The 21,144-nt window shown below is 45.9% G+C and overlaps 1 protein-coding gene across 1 annotated transcript in view; it reads left to right on the forward strand.

The window, feature by feature from the left end:
• POLN (DNA polymerase nu) overlaps window positions 1-21,144 on the forward strand; it is a 202,798-nt gene that overhangs the window by 66,508 nt on the left and 115,146 nt on the right. Inside the window, exons 8-9 of the mRNA XM_037898583.2 lie at window positions 8,097-8,157; window positions 8,709-8,773. Coding sequence (XP_037754511.1) covers window positions 8,097-8,157; window positions 8,709-8,773 — 126 coding nt within the window. The remainder of the gene's footprint in view (window positions 1-8,096; window positions 8,158-8,708; window positions 8,774-21,144) is intronic.

Consider the following 21,144-nt stretch of genomic DNA (forward strand, 5'->3'; position numbering starts at 1 on the left):
CTTAAATATTGGCGTTACATTAGTTATCTTCCAGTCATTGGGTACAGTAGCTGATTTAAAGGACAGGTTACAAACCATAGTTAATAGTTCCACAATTTCACATTGTCAGAACTCTTGGGTGAATGCCATTTGGTCCCAGTGACTTGTTACTATTAAGTTTCTCAATTAATTCCCAAACCTCCTCTAGTGATACTTCAATCTGTGACAACTCCTCAGATTTGTCACCTACAAAAGCTGGCTCAGGTTTGGGAATCTCCCTGACATCCTCAGCTGTGAAGACTGAAGCAAAGAGTTCATTTAGTCTCTCTGCAATGACTTTATCGTCTTTAAGTGCTCCTTTTGTTTCTCGATCGTCCAGGGGCCCCACTGGTTGTTTAGCAGGCTTCTTGCTTCTGATGTACTTAAAAAATATTTTATTACCTTTTGAGTTTTTGGCTAGCTGTTCTTCCAACTCCTTTTTGGCTTTTCTTATTACATTTTTACATTTAATTTGGCAGTGTATGTTCCTTTCTATTTACCTCACTAGGATTTGACTTCCACTTTTTAAAAGATGCCTTTTTATCTCTCACTGCTTCTTTTACATGGTTGTTAAGCCACAGTGACTCTTTTTTAGTTCTTTTACTGTGTTTTTTAATTTGGGGTATACATTTAAGTTGAGCCTCTATTATGGTGTCTTTGAAAAGTGTCCGTGCAGCTTGCAGGGATTTCACTCTAGTCACTGTACCTTTTAATTTCTGTTTAACTAACCCCCTCATTTTTACATAGTTCCCCTTTCTGAAATTAAATGCCACAGTGTTGGGCTGTTGAGGTGTTCTTCCCACCACAGGAATGCTAAATGTTGTTATATTATGGTCACTATTTCCAAGCAGTTCTGTTATAATTACCTTTTGGACCAGATCCTGTGCTCCACTCAGGACTAGATCGAGTGTTGCCTCTCCCCTTGTGGGTTCCTGTACCAGCTGCTCCAAGAAGCAGTCATTTAAAGTATTGAGAAATTTTGTCTCTGCATTTTGTCCTGAGGTGACATGTACCCAGTCAATATGGGGATAATTTAAATCCCCCACTATTATTGAGTTTTTTATTTTGATAGCCTGTCTAATCTCCCTTAGCATTTCATCATCACTATCACTGTCCTGGTCAGGTGATCGATAATAGATCCCTACTGTTATATTCTTATTAGAGCATGGAATTACTATCCATAGAGATTCTTTGGATCATGTGGATTCATTTAAGATTTTTATTTCATTTGATTCTACATTTTCTTTCACATATAGTGCCACTCCTTCCCCTCTCCCCCCCCCCCCATGACCTGTTCTGTCCTTCTGATATATTTTGTACCCCGGAATGATTGTGTCCCATTGATTGTCCTCACTCCACCAGGTTTCTGTGATGCCTATTATATCAATATCCTCCTTTAGCACAAGGCACTCTAGTTCACCCATCTTATTATTTAGACTAAGGAAACTGTAACCTTTATTAAAAGCGACACATGAAATGTAAAAGTGAAACTTGTTTTTTTAAAGGAACTGCACATGAAATCACAAGTGGTCTGGCTTCCTGAGCACCATGCATGCTACTGTCTCTAAACCCATCTCATTGCCTTTCTCCTTCCCCTTCCCAACAAGGGGGGGAACAGGTGCAGAAAATTGTCTGGAGTAGACAACCAGGGATGTCTCCTGTGCAGGGTTTGGGGCTTCTGGGCTTCAGGGATTGCTGGGCTTCAGGGATTGCTTCAGGTAACGGTTCGTTGTTCCCCTCCTGCATGTTCAAGGGGTTTCCTTGTTAGGGGTTTAAGGTAGTAGTGGAGGGTGTTGTGTCCGGAGTCCTGCAGGCTCCTCCCAGTCACTTGCGGGTGTGGGTCCTCTGCTTCAGTAGCACCCTGGGCAGCAGCTAGAAGAGGAGGAGTAGCAGAGGTGGAGTCCTAGAAAGTAGCAGTAGTCACAGCAGCAGGTGGGCCCCAAATTCGTTTGGCCATCAGTTGTACTAGTGACTGCATCGGCATGCTTCCATTCTCTGTGGGCAAGCTCCTGTTCCCTTTAAGCCTGCTCCTGTTCCTTTGGGCATGCTCCCTTGCCCTGTGGCAGGGATTCTGTGTGTCCTCCTGCTGAAGAACCTGACCCTCCCATGCCAGGAGAAACTCAAATGGCTCCTGGTCCCTCCTGTCCATGCAATGAGCATGTACTCTAGAGCAGTGGTTCTCAAAGCCGGTCCACTGCTTGTTTAGGGAAACCCCCTGGCGGGCCGGGCTGGTTTGTTTACCTGCCGCATCTGCAGGTTCGGCCGATCGCGGCTCCCACTGGCCGCGGTTCGCCGCTCCAGGCCAATGGGGGCTGCGGGAAGGGCAGCCAGCACGTCCCTCGGCCCGTACTGCTTTCTGCAGCCCCTATTGGCCTGGAGTGGCTAACCGCGGCCAGTGGGAGCTGCGATCAGCTGAACCTGCGGGTGCAGCAGGTAAACAAACCGGCCCAGCCCACCAGGGGGTTCCCTGAACAAGCAGCGGACCAGCTTTGAGAACCACTGCTCTAGAGTCTTTCTCCATCTGCCTCTGTCATCTCTGTGGTGATATTCCTGCCCTCCTAGCAAAATGGTTTTCCTCTCAGCAGCTGAAGGGCCTTCCAATTCTTTTTTTATTCATTTTGAAAGAAGCTAAGAAATCCCCACACATAACATAACTTTGTTATAGAAGGCCACAATGTCTGTACTTTTTTGCATTTCAAGAATGCGACTGTTAGACTGTTCTTTGTTCTCAAACAACTTTTGCAGCTTCCAAAGAAGGAGCCAAGGCTAATAATGGTAAGATACATCTAGGAACGTTTTAAAAATATTATGATGTTTACAGTGTCTCAAGGGGGCAGTTGGAGCGGAGTTCAGTTTCTTCCAAGAGTTATGTTACCCGTTGTCAATTTCTTCTTTAAAGGCTGGTCATCAGAGATGCCTTTTCAGTCCTTGAAGGAGAGCCAACAATCTATGCCAGAGAAATGTTTCTGCTAATTGTCACCCCTCTACATATTGCTGCTTGGAGGGGTTTGGTCAGCTATGAAGTTGGACCAAGTACATTTGTGCTGCTGTTGAACTTCAAAACAAGCTGGTATTTCTGCTAAACCAGACATTTGCTGAAATGTGTTTACAGGCAGGGCCGGCTCCAGGCACCAGCGAAGGAAGCAGGTGCCTGGGGCGGCCAATAGAAAGGAGCGGCACTCCATCAGTTATTGGGGTGGCACGTCTGGGTCTTCGGCGGCGAGTCCTTCATTCCCTCCCTTCCACTTCAGCAGCAGCTCAATCGGGATTTTTTTTTCCCTGCCACTTGGGGCAGCAAAAAAGCTGGAGCCGGCCCTGCTTACAGGATTGGGAAGGCAATTTGACAGGAAACTGATGATATTCTAAGCCTGCAGATGGAGCTTCCATGGAACAGGAGAAGCAAACCCCTCCCCCCGCAATTCCCGCCCCTCGCAGCATCAGAATATCCAATCCCGGTGTCCCCCGAACAGTGGTGAAAGGCTCAGGGAAAGAAAGACACACACCACAACTTCTTTTTGTTCCTTGAAGCTTCCAATCAACACTGCAAGCCACTCACCTGTCCATTGCAAAAGGACATGGCATTGTGTTAGTGCTACCTCCAGAGTGCATCTCTCACCCACCCACATTTCTCATGGCTTCTGCATCATTGGAACAGTTTAAAAAAAAAAGTAATCTTCAAAGAGAGTGAGGACTGCTGTGATGTTCCTCAGACAACCAAAGGATTCCCTTTCCCTTCCTGTACCTAACACACGTGCACCTTTGTGCCGCGTGGCTCCCAGTTGTAAGGTGACAGGAAGACTGAGGTGAGGCAGGGTTAACTCAGGTAAATCACTTAAACTCTTTTGTAATCTTCAAAGGAGCCAAAGACTGCTGTAACTTTGGACAACCATCAGGTTTCTACAACTGTCCTATCCTCAACTGGGCTCTTTCCAAACCTGCCCTCTCCCTTTTCGCTGGTCCACAGGGCCCCAGGACTATCACTGACAGCATGCTGGCTGAGAAATGTACAGGCACAAGGGTAGTTTAAAAGTCTTTTTTATAGCCTCTGCCAATATGTAATAGTGGTTCATACAAATTCTATAAAATCATTGCTTTATAGCTGCCTCTGCTTGGGGACCATTTTGGGGTGATGCAGAGCCAGGCGCTGGGCTTAAAATCAGGTATATCGCATTAGAGCAAGAGGGGATACTGGCAGGGAAGGTGGTGGTGGGGGGTCTACTGTAATTTACCAGTCTTTGGTGCTCATTTCTGCCATGCCTCGGGATCCTCCTCAGGCTAATTGGGGGGCTTGCTCAACTGGCTTCTCTGGGTAAAGGTGCAAAATGACACGCTCCTCTTCATCTGGGTCTTTCAGGTATTCCTCCATGGTCCCTTGCTGCCTCCTTGCCTTGCCCTGGCCCTCATCAGCATCCTGTCAGATGATGAGGTTGGCAGGGTTGAGGAGGGGGCTGACCCACTTCAGGCTCTGTACTGTGAACCCTGGAGAGCACCCTGTCCAGTTCATCATAGAAAAGGCACGTATGACGATCCCATCTGGAGTGAATGTTGGAGTCCTTTTGCTCTACGGTACAGAGCCTCAGGTGCTTCATGTGTTCCTAGCATTGGGCTGGAGTCCAGAGAATGACGACTTTCTCCAGCCTCTGTAACGTTTCCTGGTACAGGAGAAGACGTAGAGGATGGTATTCTCTGACCACACATGTATCAAGACTGCTGTGTGCTTGGCAAAGCAAGTGGCTGCTCTCCAAACATTATCCATGGTCACCTGTACTGATCAAAGGAGTGCAGTGAAAAATCATTCTCAAGTGGTCAGCACAACTTGCTACTAGTGGTGACAGCAGGGCAACAGGGACCTTTTATAGATGTGGGTAAAGGTTAGGCAGAAAAGGGTTCACTGCATTGTGGGAATGGGGCTGGAGGACCACTGACAATTTTTCTTCTTCTAGTGCTTGTTCATGTCCATTGCGTTGTAGGTGTGTGTGCTCGCCACATGCCCTGGTACCGGAAGTTTTTTCCTCAGTGGTATCCATAGGGGACCGGCTCAGGTGCCCTCTGGAGTGGCGCACGTATGCACCGGTATAAGGGACGCCAGCGGCTCCCCCTCCCTCAGTTCCTTCTTACCACCAGTGATGGTGCTGGAATGTCTCCTTGCCTTGGCAAGCTTACTCCTCTCAACTGTGCCTAGTTGTGAACTTTTTGTATATAGTTGTTAAAAACTTTGTTGTTAAAAAGTTTTATAGTTCCCTTAGTGTAGAGTTAGTGATAGTTTGTTAGTTCCAAATGGGACTTAGCCTAGGGACGGGCATACCCCAGTGACTGTTGCAAGAAGCCCATGCTAGTCAGTGATCACCATAGAAGCTGTCTGAAGTGTTTAGGGGAAATCCACGTTAGCGACAAGTGTTGCATCTGCAAGAGCTTCTTCCGCGGACCAAAAAGGAGCGGGACATTAGCCTCCGAGCACTACTTATGGAGTCGGCCCTTGCACCGGCCTCAGAGCCGACCAGATCGGACAATGCTCCTAGCACCATGGCTCAGTGTGGAGTGCGCTGCTGACACTACCCTGGCATGGCCTTGCCAGCATTGGTTTGGCACGCTCATGGACCTGGCAGTGGCAGCCCCATGGCCACTTCCCAGCCGCCCAGACCTACTCTTGCGGGATTACAGTCAGCTCCTGCATCCAAACCTTGCCTCTCTCCACCTCACAGCTTGGATGCTGGGTGGCTGAATCCAGAGGAACAGGCTTGCTCTAGTCAGGTATAGCAGGTTCTCTTGGAAAGCAGAAAACCCTCCATTAGAGTGATTTACCTGTCAAAGTGGAAGCATTTCTCCTGCTGGGTGTCGGAGTGCAACATCTCCCTGACCCAGTCATCTCTGCAGTCCGTCCTGGATTACCTGTTCTACATAAAGCACCAGGGCCTCGCCTTCTCTTCGATCAAGGAGCACCTGGTAGCCATACCGGCCTTCCATCCTCACATTCAGGGTAAATCGGTATTCTCGCATGAGATGCCGATCAGGTTCCTGAAGGGCCTTGAAAGGCTCTTTCCGCCAATATGGGACCAGGTTCCCCAATAGGACCTTAACCTTGTCCTCTCCAGGCTCACGGGGTCCGCCATGGCTTCTTGTTCCCTTTCCGACCTGTTATGGAAGGTCGCATTCCTTGTAGCGCTTACCTCGGCAAGGCGTGTCTCCAAGATTAAAGCCCTCACTTCAGAGTCCCCGTACATGGTATTTTACAAAGACGAGGTCCAGCTGCGGCCCCATCCAGCTTTTCTGCTTAAGGTAGTGTCTCACTTTCGTGTCAACCAGGATATCTTCCTCCCAGTGTTCTGCCTGAAGCCTCATTCGACCAAAGAGGAGAGGTGGCTGCACACTCTGGATGTCAAGCATGTCCTGGCATTCTACCTGGAGCACACCAAGCCTTCTGCAGATCGACCCAGCTCTTTTTCGTGATAGCTGACAGGATGAAGGGCCTTCCAGTGTCCTCTCAGAGAATTTCGAATTGGATTACCACCTGCATCCATACTTGTTACGAGTTGGCTCAGGCTGTGCCTCCACTGATTGTGAAGGCCCATTTGTCTAGGGCGCAGGCATCTTCGGCTGTCTTCCTGGTGCATGTCTCTATCCAGGATATATGCAGGGCCATGATGTGGTCTTCACTACACACATTCACGATGCATTATGCCATCACTCAGCAGGCCAGAGATTATGTTGGCTTCAGCAGAGTTGCGTTGCAATCAACACATCCATGAACTCCTACCTGCTTCCAGTGGTACTGTTTGGGAATCACCTACAATGGTATGGTCACGAGCAAGCACTCGAAGAAGAAAAGACACTTACCTTTTCGTAACCGTTGTTCTTCGAGATGTGGTGTTCATGTCCATTCCATGACCCACCCTCCTTTCCCACTGTCAGAGTTTCTGGCAAGAAAGAACTGAGGGGGCGGGGAGCTGGCGGCACCCCTTATACTGGTGCATACACGCACCACTCCAGTGGGCACCAGAGCTCATCCTCATCCACTGCGGGAAAACTTCTGGCACCAGTGCATGTGACGAGCACACTCACCTACAATGGAATGGACATAAGCAACACATCTAGAAGAACAACAGTTACAAAAAGGTAACTCTCTTTTCTCCCTCCTCCTTCTAACAACCTTTTATGTACTTGAAAACGGTTACCATTTTCCCCTCTCACTCTTCTCTTCTCCAGACTAAACAAATCCAGTTTTTTCAATCTTCCCTCAAAGGTACTGTTTTCTAGACCTTTAATAATTGTGTAGCTCTTCTTTGGACTTTCTCCAATTTGTCCACATCTTTCCTGAAATGTGGCACCCAGAACTGGACACAATTCTCCAGTTGAGGCTTAATCAGTGTGGAATAGAGTAGAAAAATTACTTTTTGTGTCTTGCTTACAACACTCCTGCTAATACATCCCAAAATGATGTTTTCTCCCCCCTACCCCACAGTGTTGTACTATTGACTCATATTTAGCTTGTGATCCACTATGACCCCCAGATCCCTTTCTGCAGTACTCCTTCCTAGGTAGTCATTTCCCATTTTGTATGTGTGCAACTGATTGATTGTTCCTTCCTAAGTGGAGTACTTTGCATTTGTCCTTATTGAGTTTCATCCTATATACTTCAGGCCATTTCTCCAGTTTGTCCAGATCATTTTGAATTTTAATGCTATCCTCCAAAGCGTTTGCAACTCCTCCCAGTTTGGTATCATCCACAAACTTTAAGTGTATTCTCTATGCTATTATCTGTGCATATAAATGTCTCAGCATGAATATGAATTTACATTACAGTGAGTATTTCTCTTTATATATCACTTCGAAGAATGAGACACGTGCTCATCATTAGCATAATTGTACCTCTCCCAGGAAGACTACATGTTTATGGGCCAGATTGTGATCCTGTTATTCACATAGAGTAGTAGTTCACTCCACATTCGGTCCCATTTACTTAATAGTACTACTTGTGGATTCACGTAGTACTCATGGTGAATAACAGTATCTCACCCTGGCCCAATTTCATAATTAAAATAAGTTTTTATATTGAAAAGATTTTGTGTTCTGCCTTACAGGTTCAAGGCTTGTGGAAACTCTTTTGCACTTTGGAGCTTCCCTTGATAAAAATTTTGGCAGGTAAGAAAATGTGAGTAAAATATAAGATTGTTCAACAATTTTTTCAGACAGCATTTTCTAGTTTGATTTATAATGCTTGATAGTTAAATAGAACATTGCACCTTTAAAGTGCTATATAATCATCATATCATCCTCACAACACTTCTCTAATGCTATTTTCCTCATTTTACAGATGGAGAAACAGAGCTTCAGACCAAAACTGTCAAATTTGGGTGCCTAAAGATAGGCACTCAAATCCATATTTAGGTACCTAGAAAAGCGTACCTCTGAAAATCAAGCCATTTTTCTAGGTACTTAAATATGGACATATGTGCCTAATTCTGAACTTTGCACCCAAGTTTAAAAAATTTGTCCTTTGTGACTTACTCAGGGTCACATTGCAAGTCAGTGGCAAAACTGGGAGTAGAACCCAGGAATTCCTGGTTCCCAAGGTGGTGCTTAGTTCATTATACAACACTATTTTTTAATATTATGGCTTGAATATAGAATTGATGCCTCTAAGGTTTTTTCAAAATTATATTTTGTTCTCAGTTATATACTTGTATTTACAGTGATGGAAACCCATAAAATACATGTGAATAAAGAAGAACTAAAAAGAACATCAGAGATTCTAGGGGTAAACTATTGTATTTCCTTTTTTGAAATTGTGCTACATATAGTGTGAGGACCACTCCCCCATTGACCGGGAGAGGACAAGATTATAGTTAGAAAATTATTTTAACATTCATTTCCATTTTGACTTTGTAATATGTTCTCCAATTAACAGTCTTGTAGCCCGTAGGCTTTTGTTGTATGAAAGTTCAAATATAGGTGTGGGTCCTCTGATATATTGTAGCTAATGATGAGTTAACTTAAAGTTGGGATAACTTTAAATTTATTTATAAAAGCAAGACATAGATCTATTTGCCAAAACCCTTTATACGGCAGACAGTTTATTGTTTTATGGGTAAATTGGTTTTCTGATTTGAGTGTCCATTCACCAAACCTCTTTGTTCCTATCTTTGTTCTTATCTGTTAGTATTCCTGCTTTTGGAGTAATACTTTGGTAAGAAGGTATAACAAAGCCTAATAGGGTCAGATTTGACGACCAAAACAAGTATTTTCATAGGTTTGCCTCCACATAGGAATTGGCATGCTGCAGTATTGCCATCTCCAAAATTAAAAAAAAAAAATCATGAGTCAACCCCCCTGCCTTCCAACATCATGAGATTTAAAAGTAAATATTGTGTTTTAGTCTTTGATTTTTTGAATTCCCCTTGCCCAACCTTACTGTATGTGTGTGACAATTAGTGTTGGCAACTCTCCCAAATTTATGAATTACAGTGATTTTAGCTCCTGTTGCCTGAGGGTGCGGAGTTCCCGCTTCTCCCTAAAACCACAAAATTCTGATCTATTAAATCTCCCACCCTCACATCTGCCCATCCCCTGCAGTCGAGCAATTAATTCTGCCCCTCATTCCCCACATCAGTTCTGCTCCCTGACCTCCCCTCGGGTTTTTCAGCACCCTCTCTCAAGGCTAGGGTGTGAGTCTCTACTGGGGCTTTTCCATCCTCTTATTCCCCTCTTACTAGGCTTGGTGTTGCAGGGAAGGTGAGGATGGGGGAATATTAGGAAGTAGACTGACCCAGAGTTCGCAGAAGGGGCAAGGGGAAGAGGGAGCAGAACCATCCTGAGCTGCCAGGATGTTTCTCCTGTTTCCTCCCCACTGTCTCTCCTACGAGAATGGTCTCAGCTGCTCCCTCTCCTCTACCCCTCCATTCTTCTGGCACCTGAGAGAAGGGGAAAGAGAGATATGGCTAACTCTTGCAGCAGCTCTGATTGGAGAATGGGGAAGTTGGGGATGGCAGCCAGTCAGAGGGTGTTTTCCTCCCAGTAAGGACTGAAATTTGCTAAAGGGGTGGCACATCTTGCATCATAGTGAGACTGGCTCCAGTCTCAACCAAAAGCATGTTACTTGTGAGAAAATCGCAAGAGTTGGTAGACCTTATACTAGATCAGATCTGAGATCCAGCTGGTTCAGTATCCTGTCTGACAGTGGCCAGTACCAGATATTTCAGAGAAAGGTATAAAATCCCTGCAATGGGCAGATGTGTGATATTCTGTCATATAGCTTCTCTTCACATTCATCACAAATGGGTAATGCCTCTCACCTGTGGAATCTGTGGGTGGTTCAATGTTGATGCTGAAGGTTCCAGGACTAAGCCCTACCCTTCAACTCAAGCCACAAGAGTTTCTGCCTTTGGCAGTGGAACAAGTTGGCGGTTCAATTTCTCATCACCACTCTGTTGTATAATTGTAATTTTTACTTGTTTTAATGCAGTGGTTACTACCTTTCAATTTCTGCCTTTGCTTTCTCTCTCAAGAATTGAGGAATCACTAGAGTTTTGAGTTTCTAGCCCTCTAGTTTCTCCAGTGCAACCACCTCTCTTGTGGGTTCCCTCTGGCTCCCACCATAGCAGCAGTAAAGCCCTGCAAGCATCAGGCTAAGTCTAAGAGTTTCTATAGGCAGCTTTGAGGAGCCTCAGAGATCAAGTTATGTCTTCCTGCTGCAAGCTCCTGACCCTTCCTTTGCCAGCACAATGGGCTCTGAGTCATTTAGGCATGCAGAGGCCTAGACCACCACCCAAAGCAATGACTCCACTGTAGGAAAGCTTGATGAGTTGTATGAGGATTCCAAGGGAGAGGAAAACTCCTCACAGCTTTCTGGAGTGTGCAAAACTTGCCCACAAGAGACCAAGTTCCAAAAAGCAAGTATCCCCTTCATAAGGCAGCAACGCATATTGTTAACAAGCAAGTGGTTAAAAAAGAGGGTATAAAGTCTTCCTCTTTTGCCTTCCCACCCTGAAGGAGTGTTCGCTGGGGCGTTTCTCATACACAGGAGCTCTCACTGTGCTCTCTATCAGGCTCACTGCTCCCAGCTCCCCCAGCCCCGCCGCCCAATATCTGGGTATACAGAGAAGTCTGTTACATTGTAGTCTGATGCAGAACTTCACAGGAGTAACAGGAATTATGTCTGTCTGGTTTTCAGCCCATGTAAGCTGATAGACTCTGAGCCCTTTTCCCTACCTATCAGGTGAACATAAGAATGGCCTCACTGGGTGAGATCAAAGGTCCATCTAACCCAGTATCCTGTCTTCTGCCAGTGGCCAATGCCAGGTGCCCCAGAGGGAATGAATGAAACAGGTAATCATCAAGTGATCCATCCCATCACCCATTCCTAGCTTCTGACAAACAGAGGCTAGAGACGCCATCCCTGTCCACTGGCTAATAGCCATTGATGGACCTATCCTCAATGAATTTATCTAGTTTTTTTGGAACCCTGTTATAGTCTTGGCCTTCACAACATCCTCTGGCAAAGAGTTCCACAGGTTGACTGTGTGTTGAATGAAGAAATACTTCCTTTTGTTTGTTTTAAATCTGCTGCCTATTAATTTCGTTTGGTGACACCTAGTTCTTGTGTTATGAGAAGGAGTAAATAACACCACCTTATTTACTTTCTCCACACCAGTCATGATTTTATAGACCTCAGTCTCATCCCCCCTTAGCTGTCTCTTTTCCAAGCTGAAAAGTCCCAGTCTTATTTATCTCTCCTCATATGGAAGCTGTTCCATGCCCATAATCATTTTTGTTGCCCTTTTCTGAACCTTTCCAATATATCTTTTTTGAGATGGGACGACCATATCTGCACGCAGTATTCAAGGTGGGGGCATACCATGGATTTGTATAGAGGCAATATGATATTTTCTGTCTTATTATCTATCCCTTTCTTAATGATTCCTAACATTCTGTTAGCTTTTTTGAGTGGATGTTTTCAGAGAACGATCCACAATGACTCCAAGATCTCTTTCTTGAGTGGTAACAGCTAATTTAGACCCCATCATTGTATATGTTTTGTTGCGATTATGTTTTCCAATGCTCATTAATTTGCATTTATCAACATTGAATTTCATCTGCCATTTTGTTGCCCAGTCACCCAGTTTTGAGAGATCCTTTTGTAGCTCTTCGCAGTCTGCCTGGGACTTAACTATCTTGAGTATTTTTGTATCATCTGCCAATTTTGCCACCTCACTTTTTACCCCTTTTTCCAGATCATTTATGAATATATTGAATAGGACCGGTCCCAGTACAGTCCCCTGGGGGACACCACTAATTACCTCTCTCCATTCTGAAAACTGACCATTTATTCCTATCCTCTATTCCTATCTGTATCCTATCTTTTAACCAGTTACCAATCCATGAGAGGACCTTCCCTCTTATCCCAGGACAGCTTACTTTGCTTAAGAGCCTTTGGTGAGGGACCTTGTCAAAGGCTTTCTGAAAATCTAAGTACACTATAGCCACTGGATCCCCCTTGTCCACATGCGTGTTGACCCTCTCAAAGAATTGTAGTCGGTGGGAGGGGGTCTTTCTCATCCCTCCTTCTCAACATATACTCTCTCCACATTAAAGCATACGGAGTACTTCAAGCAGTCTGTGCCTAGAACAGAGTCATATAATGTATCATGCAGCTGCACTACTGCAAGATAACAAAGAGGTAAGAGAGAAATCCCTTCCCATATTCAAAATATCTCCTCATTACTGAGTAAAGCCCCAAATGGTAGTAGGTTTCTCAAATGGTTGCTAGGGAGTTTAATAGTCTTCAGAGTTCTGGGTGGCCTAGTGGGTAGTGTACCCAGTTTCCAGTCTCACCAGGCTTTCATTCCAGTTCTTAACCCTTGTATATGGCTTAGCTTCATCTCAGGGATTTCAACATCCTTACCTTCTCCTTACTAGAAGGGGAGTGGGGTGGAAATGAGGCTTATGCCCCTCCTGCAACAAGGGAAGTTGGTAGGGGAGCCCAGGCCCTCCTAGTCCACTGGGCTCTGACACAGGGCCCTATAACAGAGTTGCCTCCTGGCTCACTTTCTATCATTTGCCTGTCTCTCATCTCCAAATCTAATATAGGATAGCAAAAGAAAAGCACTAAACCTTCATTTCCAACCTGGCTCAGCAGGCAGTCTTCTTCCTCACAGGGAGTCTTCTTTGGCACCTTTATTCAAGAGCCCTTAGGATAGGTCTGTCTTACTCCCCAACCTTCCTTTTTGGAGCTGATTTGCTCCCTTTTAAGCTTCCTCTCTAGTTGGAACATGCTCTTCAGGTCTGGAGGGCATGTGGGGCCTACCACGGCCCAGTACTGTCATATTGTCAGGGGCACCAATTAGGGAGGGCGGGTGGGGGGGGGGGGGAGGCTCCTGCCACCCCCGAGTTTCATACATGAGGTGTACTACCAGGCAGAGCTCTTAACTGCACAAAATTAGTGTGGAATGTGAGTTCTGCAGAAAGGTGCTTCTCCCAGCTTGTGCCCTGGGGCAGGGAGTCAGTGTTTTGTTTACAAGCAGAGGCAGGGTGTTTAAGATAAGAAAGGGCTGGTAATTAAATTAAGGCTCTGGAAGTGAAGTGGTTAGATGAATCCCTGCAGGGGTAATTGAAGAGAGAACGCAGGGGACTCAGAATACAGCTAAGCCCTCTGAGCCAAGTTTACATTCCGAAAAGAGGGAGATGTGAGGGAGGTAGATGAAAAGAAGGGGCCAAAACTCAGGGAACGGATAGCAGTGGTACAGAGAAGTTCCCACTCTACTGTGGTACTTATGTGGCCCCATCACCATAGTATCTGAGCGCCTCAAATCACAGCCCCTCGGTGAGGTAGAGCAGTGCTGTTATTCCCATTGCACTGAGAGACACAGACTAAAGACCAGATTTTCAAAGGTATTGAGGCACCTAGTGGGGTTTTCAAAAGAGCCTAGAAGGTTAGGTGCTTTGTAAACCCCACTAGATGCCTAGCTGTATCTTTGGGTATCTAAAAACCTTTGAAACTCTGTCCCTAAGGCACTGACCTGAGGTCATACAGGAAGCCCATTGGGGTCGGGGAGCAGAACCCTGGTCTCACTGGACCAGCCTTTCTCTCTGCTGCAAGCTGCAAAAAAGAAGACTCAGATGGGAGCAAAACCAAGAAGTCCAGTTCTCACACTCCAGCAATTGGTCCGAGGTGATTGGGAAGGATGTCGTGGTTGATGGTATGAAAAGCAGCACAGAGGTCAGGAATGATGAAGAAAGAAAGAAACAGAAAGAATCAGAGTCAGATGAGAGGAGAGAACTTAACCTCCAATGGGTAGCATGTTGTGCCCCGGGCTCGGTTGTACAGCAATGGCTGCTGTGCAATTTTAGATTTTAATTGAAAACCATTTTGTTTTGTCATTTTTTGTTCTGCGTTTAAGAAAAGAAAGGAATGAGAAAGTTTCATATGAGTATCAAATGTAATTCTACCTCAAATTCTTAGGGTTTCAGCTGTATTCAGGCCAATTCCAGAACAAAGAACAGAAATTGCATCCACAGAGTCCATAAAGTCGATGATTATTGTCATGGTTTGTATTATTCACTGGGCACCATCTGTGTGCTCACCACAGTTCAGAATATGCCAGAAACTGTAGTCCCTGAGCCAATGCATATAAAATGTGTAACTCTGGATAAGATGACTCAGATATTTAAGTACAAAGTGTATAGTTATTGAGCACATGTTAATATCTATGAATGGAGATGCTGACAGCAATAGAAGTTTTTCTGGATTAAGGACTAGAAGATTTGACCCTTCAACTTTCTTTCAAGAGGAAGAGCTGCCCAGAGCTTCTGTGCCTGTTTATTTTCCTTTCCTTTCCTGTCCTGCTGTGGCCCTGATAAACCTCAGAAATCTTAATTTTTTTCCTCAACTTTAAAACATGGAATTTTCTTGGTGTTTCGTTTAAAACATTCTCCTGTGAAAACTGCAACTCAATCACTGTAGTGTTGTGTTTAAGACACTTCTGGAAAGTACCTAGCCTTTAAACAGAAGTGAAAGCAGCGTTGCCAACTCTCATGGTTTTGTAATGAGTCTCATGATAATTATTGTTTTCCTTAAAGTCCCAGCTCCTGGAGTCAAGTGATATGTGATGATTTCAGCCTTCATTCTTAAAGAAAAATGAAGTTTCTAGCCTTTGTGGCTGTGGAGAACGCTTCAAAATGTGACCCCAGTGCACCCTAAAGTCTCAAAAAGCAGAATTTAAATAAAAAGGACATCAAATCTATTATTTTTGCATAATCTCATTATTTTAAAGCCAATCTCATATTGTTTGGTGAGCCTGATTCATGATTTTTGAACATTTGGGGTTGGCAATACTATGAAAGTGACTTGGAAATGTCAATTTCATTCCTATTTTAAGTCAGTTTCTAGTCTATTATTTGTAGTGGGGTAACACCCCTAGAGCCCCAGGCAGGTTCAGAATAATCTCATGGGGCCTTGTCCTAATAGGATGTTTCCAAAAGTTAAAGGATCTGTTCCAAGCTTGATGAACTGCAAAAACTACAGGGACACTCCTGGAAAAAGAAAGGGTTACTTACCTTGTGCATTAACTTAGGTTCTTCCAGATGGGTGTCCCTGTGGGTGTGCCGCTACCTGCTCTCCTTCCCTCTACTTCGGAGTTCATATATACACTCTGTGGTGGAGAAGGAACTGAGGACGGTCTGGTAGCACCGCACTATGTAGCTCCCAGGAGTGGCACAAGTCTGGGAGAACGCATGTGTAACCCAAAGGGGCACTGCTACTGAAATTCTCCGATCACAGGCAAAGGAACGCACATTCACCTAAAGTGGAGCATCCACAGGGACACCCATCCTGAAGAACCTCAATTACTACACAAAGTGAGTAACTCTCTCTTAATAAAGAAAACCTAGTTGGTGACCAGCAAGTTTCTCATCATCTAGAGATCTGATTTGAGTGTAAGAAGTCTTGGGTTCATATTCTGGTCAAATCCTTAATGTGATTTGTGACAAGAACAATGGCTCTAACTCTGTAGCTATAACAAAGGCATGTTACACCCATGAATAGCAGTCAATCATCGTAAACAGATACCCTGTGTATCCAAGTTAACAGGTATGCAGTTGTTTGGGAATGTTAGAAAAATTGCTAGCTGAGAATGCAGAGGGGCCTTGTCCCTTACTGGCAAAGCCAGCATAGCAGTTCATAAGTCACTGCCAAAACCAATGGTGTTGAAGAAGGGACTGTTAGCCAAGCAGAGGGGAAAATCTGGAGCAGAGGCTCCCAAGGAAACCTATAAACATTATTTTTTCCAAACCAAGAGAATTCTCAACATGACTAAGACAAAATGTTTGCAGTGTTGTAGCCATGTTGGTCCCAGGATATAGAAGAGACAAGGTGGGTGTTATAGTAAAACACAACTTTGTCCTCCAAACCACCATCAAAACGGCCAGAAGGGTGTGGAGGTAGTGCATGGTAGTGTGGCTCGACCTGGCTAATGCCTTTGGGTCCATGCCCCACCACCACATCTTTGCCACACTCCAGGAGTTTGGGATGCCAGAGAACTTCCTTCGTGTGATCCGAGAGGTGTACGAGGGATGCAGCACCACCATTCGCTCGGTCGAAGGGGAGACTGCCGAGATCCTGATCCGGAGCGGAGTTAAGCAGGGCTGTCCCCTCAGCCCCATCATCTTTAACCTTGCCATGAGCAATCTCCAATGGCACAGATGGCTTCAACCTCCACTGTGAGAGGGTGAGCGTCCTGGCTTATGCGGATGACCTGGTCCTGACCGCGGACGACCCAGAGAACCTCCAACATATGCTAGATGCCACCAGTCGAGCTGCCGATTGGATGGGGCTCCGCTTCAATGCAAAGAAGTACGCAACTCTCCACATCGACAGCAGCGAAAGGGATTTGGTGCAGACGACAGGGTTCCAGATCCAGGGCAAGCTCATCATCCCCCTGGCAGAGGGGCAGGCGTACCAGCACCTCGGCACGCCGACGGATTTCCGTGTCCGGCAGACATTCAAGGACACCATCAAGAAGATCTTGCAGGATGCCGCCAAGATGGATGCCTCCCTGCTAGCACCGTGGCAGAAGATAAATGCCCTGAACACCTTCCTGATCCCCCGCATCTCGTTCGTCCTAAGGGGATCCACCATGGCGAAGGTACCCCTCAACAAGGCAGACAAGATCGTCCGGCAGCTGGCAAAGAAGTGGCTGTTCCTTCCCCAGAGAGCCAGCAACGAGCTGGTCTACATCGCCCACAGGCATGGCGGTGCCAATGTCCCTCGCATGGGCGACCTGTGTGATATCACGGTAATCACCCAAGCCTTCCGTCTGCTGCCGTGTCCCGACTCCATGGTAAGGAACATCGCAGCAAACGCCCTCCATGACACAACAAAGAAGCCACCTTCCTGAGCGGTTCCCTGGATGGCGAATTCGGACAGGACGGGCGTGACATCGCTTCACTGTGATCCCGTGCTCGCAATGCCACGCGTCGCCTGGGGAAGCGCATTGGCTGCCGCTGGGAGTGGTGCAAGGAGTGCCAGGAGCTGGGAGTCCTGGTGCTTCAGATCAGGTCCGACGACAACACCATCGTCACCCCGAGCACCCAGGGCATGCTGGAGAGGACCCTGAAGGCAGCCATCCACTCACTGTACATGGAAACCCTGAAGTGTAAACCGGACCAGGGTACAGCCTTCGAACTGACCAGCAAGTGGGACACCAGCAACCACTTCCTCGCTGGGGGCGGCTTCACCCGTTTCGCCGACTGACAGTTCATCCACCGTGCCCGGCTCAACTGCGTCCCGCTCAACGGAGCCGTCCGCCACGGGAACCGAGACAAGCGTTGCAGGAAGTGCGGCTACGCCAACGAGACCCTGCCCCACGTCCTGTGCAGCTGCAAGCCCCACTCCAGAGCCTGGCAGCTGCGCCACAACGCCATCCAGAACCGCCTGGTGAAAGCCATCGCACCGCGCCTGGGGGAGGTCGCTGTGAACTGCGCCATCCCTGGTACTGACAGCCAGTTGTGACCTGACGTGGTAGTCACCAACGTGGCCCAGAAAAAGATCATCCTCATCGATGTCACGGTCTCCTTTGAGAACAGGACCCCGGCCTTCCGTGAAGCCCAAGCTCGTAAGCTGGAAAAATATGCCCCCCTGGCCAACGCCCTGAGAGCAAAGGGCTACAAGGTGCAGATGGATGCCCTGATCATCTGAGCCCTGGGCGCTTGGGACCCCTGCAACGAGTGTGTGCCACGGACCTGTGGGATCGGTCGACGCTACGCATGGCTCATGTGGCGCCTCATGGTCTCGGACTCCATCCGATGGTCCAGGGACATCTACATTGAACACATCACCGTCCACCGACAGTACCAGGAAGTGTGAGCCGGTACGACATCGTGCATCAACTATGGGAAAGGGACTGAGAGACTTTTTCCATTGGACCATACGAACTGGAACCATAAACTCACTGAACATTTAAATTGGAAAAAATTTTGAAGGAGACGGTAGTTAAGGTGGTTAAGGACATTGAAGTCAATGGTAAATGGGACAAAATACAACATGGTTTTACAAAAGGTAGATTGTGCCAAACCAACCTGATCTCCTTCTTTGAGAAAGTAACAGATTTTTTTAGACAAAGGAAACGCAGTGGATCTAATTTACCTAGATTTTAATAAGGCATTTGATACTGTGCCACATGGGGAATTATTACTTAAATTGGATAAGATGGGGATCAATACGAAAATTGAAAGGTGGATAAGGAATTGGTTAAAGGGGAGACGACAACGGGTCCTACTGAAAGGTGAACTGTCAGGCTGGAGGGAGGTTACCCTTGGAGTTCCTCAAGGATCGGTTTTGGGACCAATCTTATTTAATCTTTTTATTACTGACCTTGGCACAAAAAGTGGGAGTGTGCTAATAAAGTTTGCGGATGATACAAAGCTGGGAGGTATTGCCAATTTAGAGAAGGACAGGGATATCCTACAGGAGGATCTGGATGACCTTGTAAACTGGAGTAATAGTAATAGGATGAAATTTAATATTGAGAACTGTAAGGTCATGCATTTAGGGATTAATAACAAGAATTTTAGTTATAAGCTAGGGACGCATCAATTAGAAGTAACGGAAGAGGAAAAGGACCTTGGAGTATTGGTTGATCATAGGATGACTATGAGCTGCCAATGTGATATGGCCGTGAAAAAAGCTAATGTGGTCTTGGGATGCATCAGGAGAGGTATTTCCAGTAGGGATAAGGAGGTTTTAGTACCGTTATACAAGGCACTGGTGAGACCTCACCTGGAATACTTTGTGCAGTTCTGGTCTCCCATGTTTAAGAAGGATGGATTCAAACTGGAACAGGTACAGAGAAGGGCTACTAGGATGATCCAAGGAATGGAAAACTTGTCTTATGAAAGGAGACTCAAGGAGCTTGGCTTGTTTAGCCTAACTAAAAGAAGGTTGAGGGGAAATATGATTGCTCTCTATAAATGTATCAGAGGGATAAATACCGGAGAGGGAGAGGAATTATTTAAGCTCAGTACCAATGTGGACACAAAACAAATGGATATAAACTGGCCACTAGGAAATTTAGATTAGAAATTAGACGAAGGTTTCTAACCATCAGAGGAGTGAAGTTTTGGAATAGCCTTCCAAGGGAAGCAGTGGGGGCAAAAGATCTATCTGGCTTTAAGATTAAACTCGATAAGTTTATGGATGAGATGGTTTGATGGGATAACATGGTTTTGGTAATTAAATATTCATGGTAAATAAGCCCAATGGCCTGTGATGGGATATTAGATGGGGTGGGATCCGAGTTACCCAGGAAAGAATTTTCTGTAGTATCTGGCTGATGAATCTTGCCCATATGCTCAGGGTTTAGCTGATCGCCATATTTGGGGTCGGGAAGGAATTTTCCTCCCGGGCAGATTGGAAGAGGCCCTGGTGGTTTTTCGCCTTCCTCTGTAGCATGGGGCATGGGTCACTTGCTGGAGGATTCTCTGCTCCTTGAAGTCTTTAAACTACGATTTGAGGACTTCAATAGCACAGATATAGGTGTGAGGTTTTTTGCAGGAGTGGTGGGTGAAATTCTGTGGCCTGCGTTGTGCAGGAGGTCAGACTAGATGACCATAATGGTCCCTTCTGACCTAAATATCTATGAAAAACATACCCCCATACCTCAGTGTCTGTACTTTGACCCGTTAAAATTTTACCCCAATCGGGGAGATTGCAGATTATGTATTCCTTACGCCACCTGTTCCTAAACCAAATTTTGCACCCCTTGATAATCTGTACCTTATTCCCTGATAACCAGAAACTTCTATGCTTAAACTCTGTACTGTTTTCTTTTTACTTCTACATCATCTTAATAAAATTATTAAATCTTTTATTGGTCCAACTTCTGTTGGTCTTGAATCTGAAGAAGAGCTCTGTGTAGCTCAAAAGCTCGTCTCTTCCACCAACAGAAGTTGGTTCAATAAAAGATATTACCTCATCCACCTTGTCTCTCTCAAAGACAAAGTGAACATTTGTGCATGAGTTATTACAATTCCTGTACAGTCTTGATCTTCTTTTTGATCTACCCTTTGCACCCAGAGTCTTACATGGCTGGTAGTAGTCATAGCATGGCTCATGTCGCAAGCTACACATCTATTTCCATTCATGGACAACTTACCTGTCAGTGCCCTGTCCAGAAAAACATACCCACTCGTAATTCACCAGCTGCTGAAAAGGATTCAAACCCACCAGATGTTTAAAATCAAGAAAGAAAAGGAGTACTTGTGGCACCTTAGAGACTAACCAGTTTATTTGAGCATGAGCTTTCGTGAGCTACAGCTCACTTCATCGGATGCATAGCATATCGTGGAAACTGCAGAAGACATTATATACACACAGAGACCATGAAACAAAACTTCCTCCCACCTCACTCCCCCGCTGGCAACAGCTTATCTAAAGTGATCCTCAAGTAGAGCCATTTCCAGCACAAATCCAGGTTTTCTCACCCTTCCCCCCCCCCCGCACACACACATACAAATTCACTCTCCTGCTGGCAACAGCCCATCCCCCTTTGAAACCCCTCTTTATAATGCGCATGATAATCAAGGTGGGTCACCTCCAGCACTAATCCAGGTTTTCTCAACCCCCCCACCCCCCCCCCT

This window comes from Chelonia mydas, chromosome 4 (assembly GCF_015237465.2).
Source record: "Chelonia mydas isolate rCheMyd1 chromosome 4, rCheMyd1.pri.v2, whole genome shotgun sequence".
Lineage (NCBI taxonomy): Eukaryota > Metazoa > Chordata > Testudines > Cheloniidae > Chelonia > Chelonia mydas.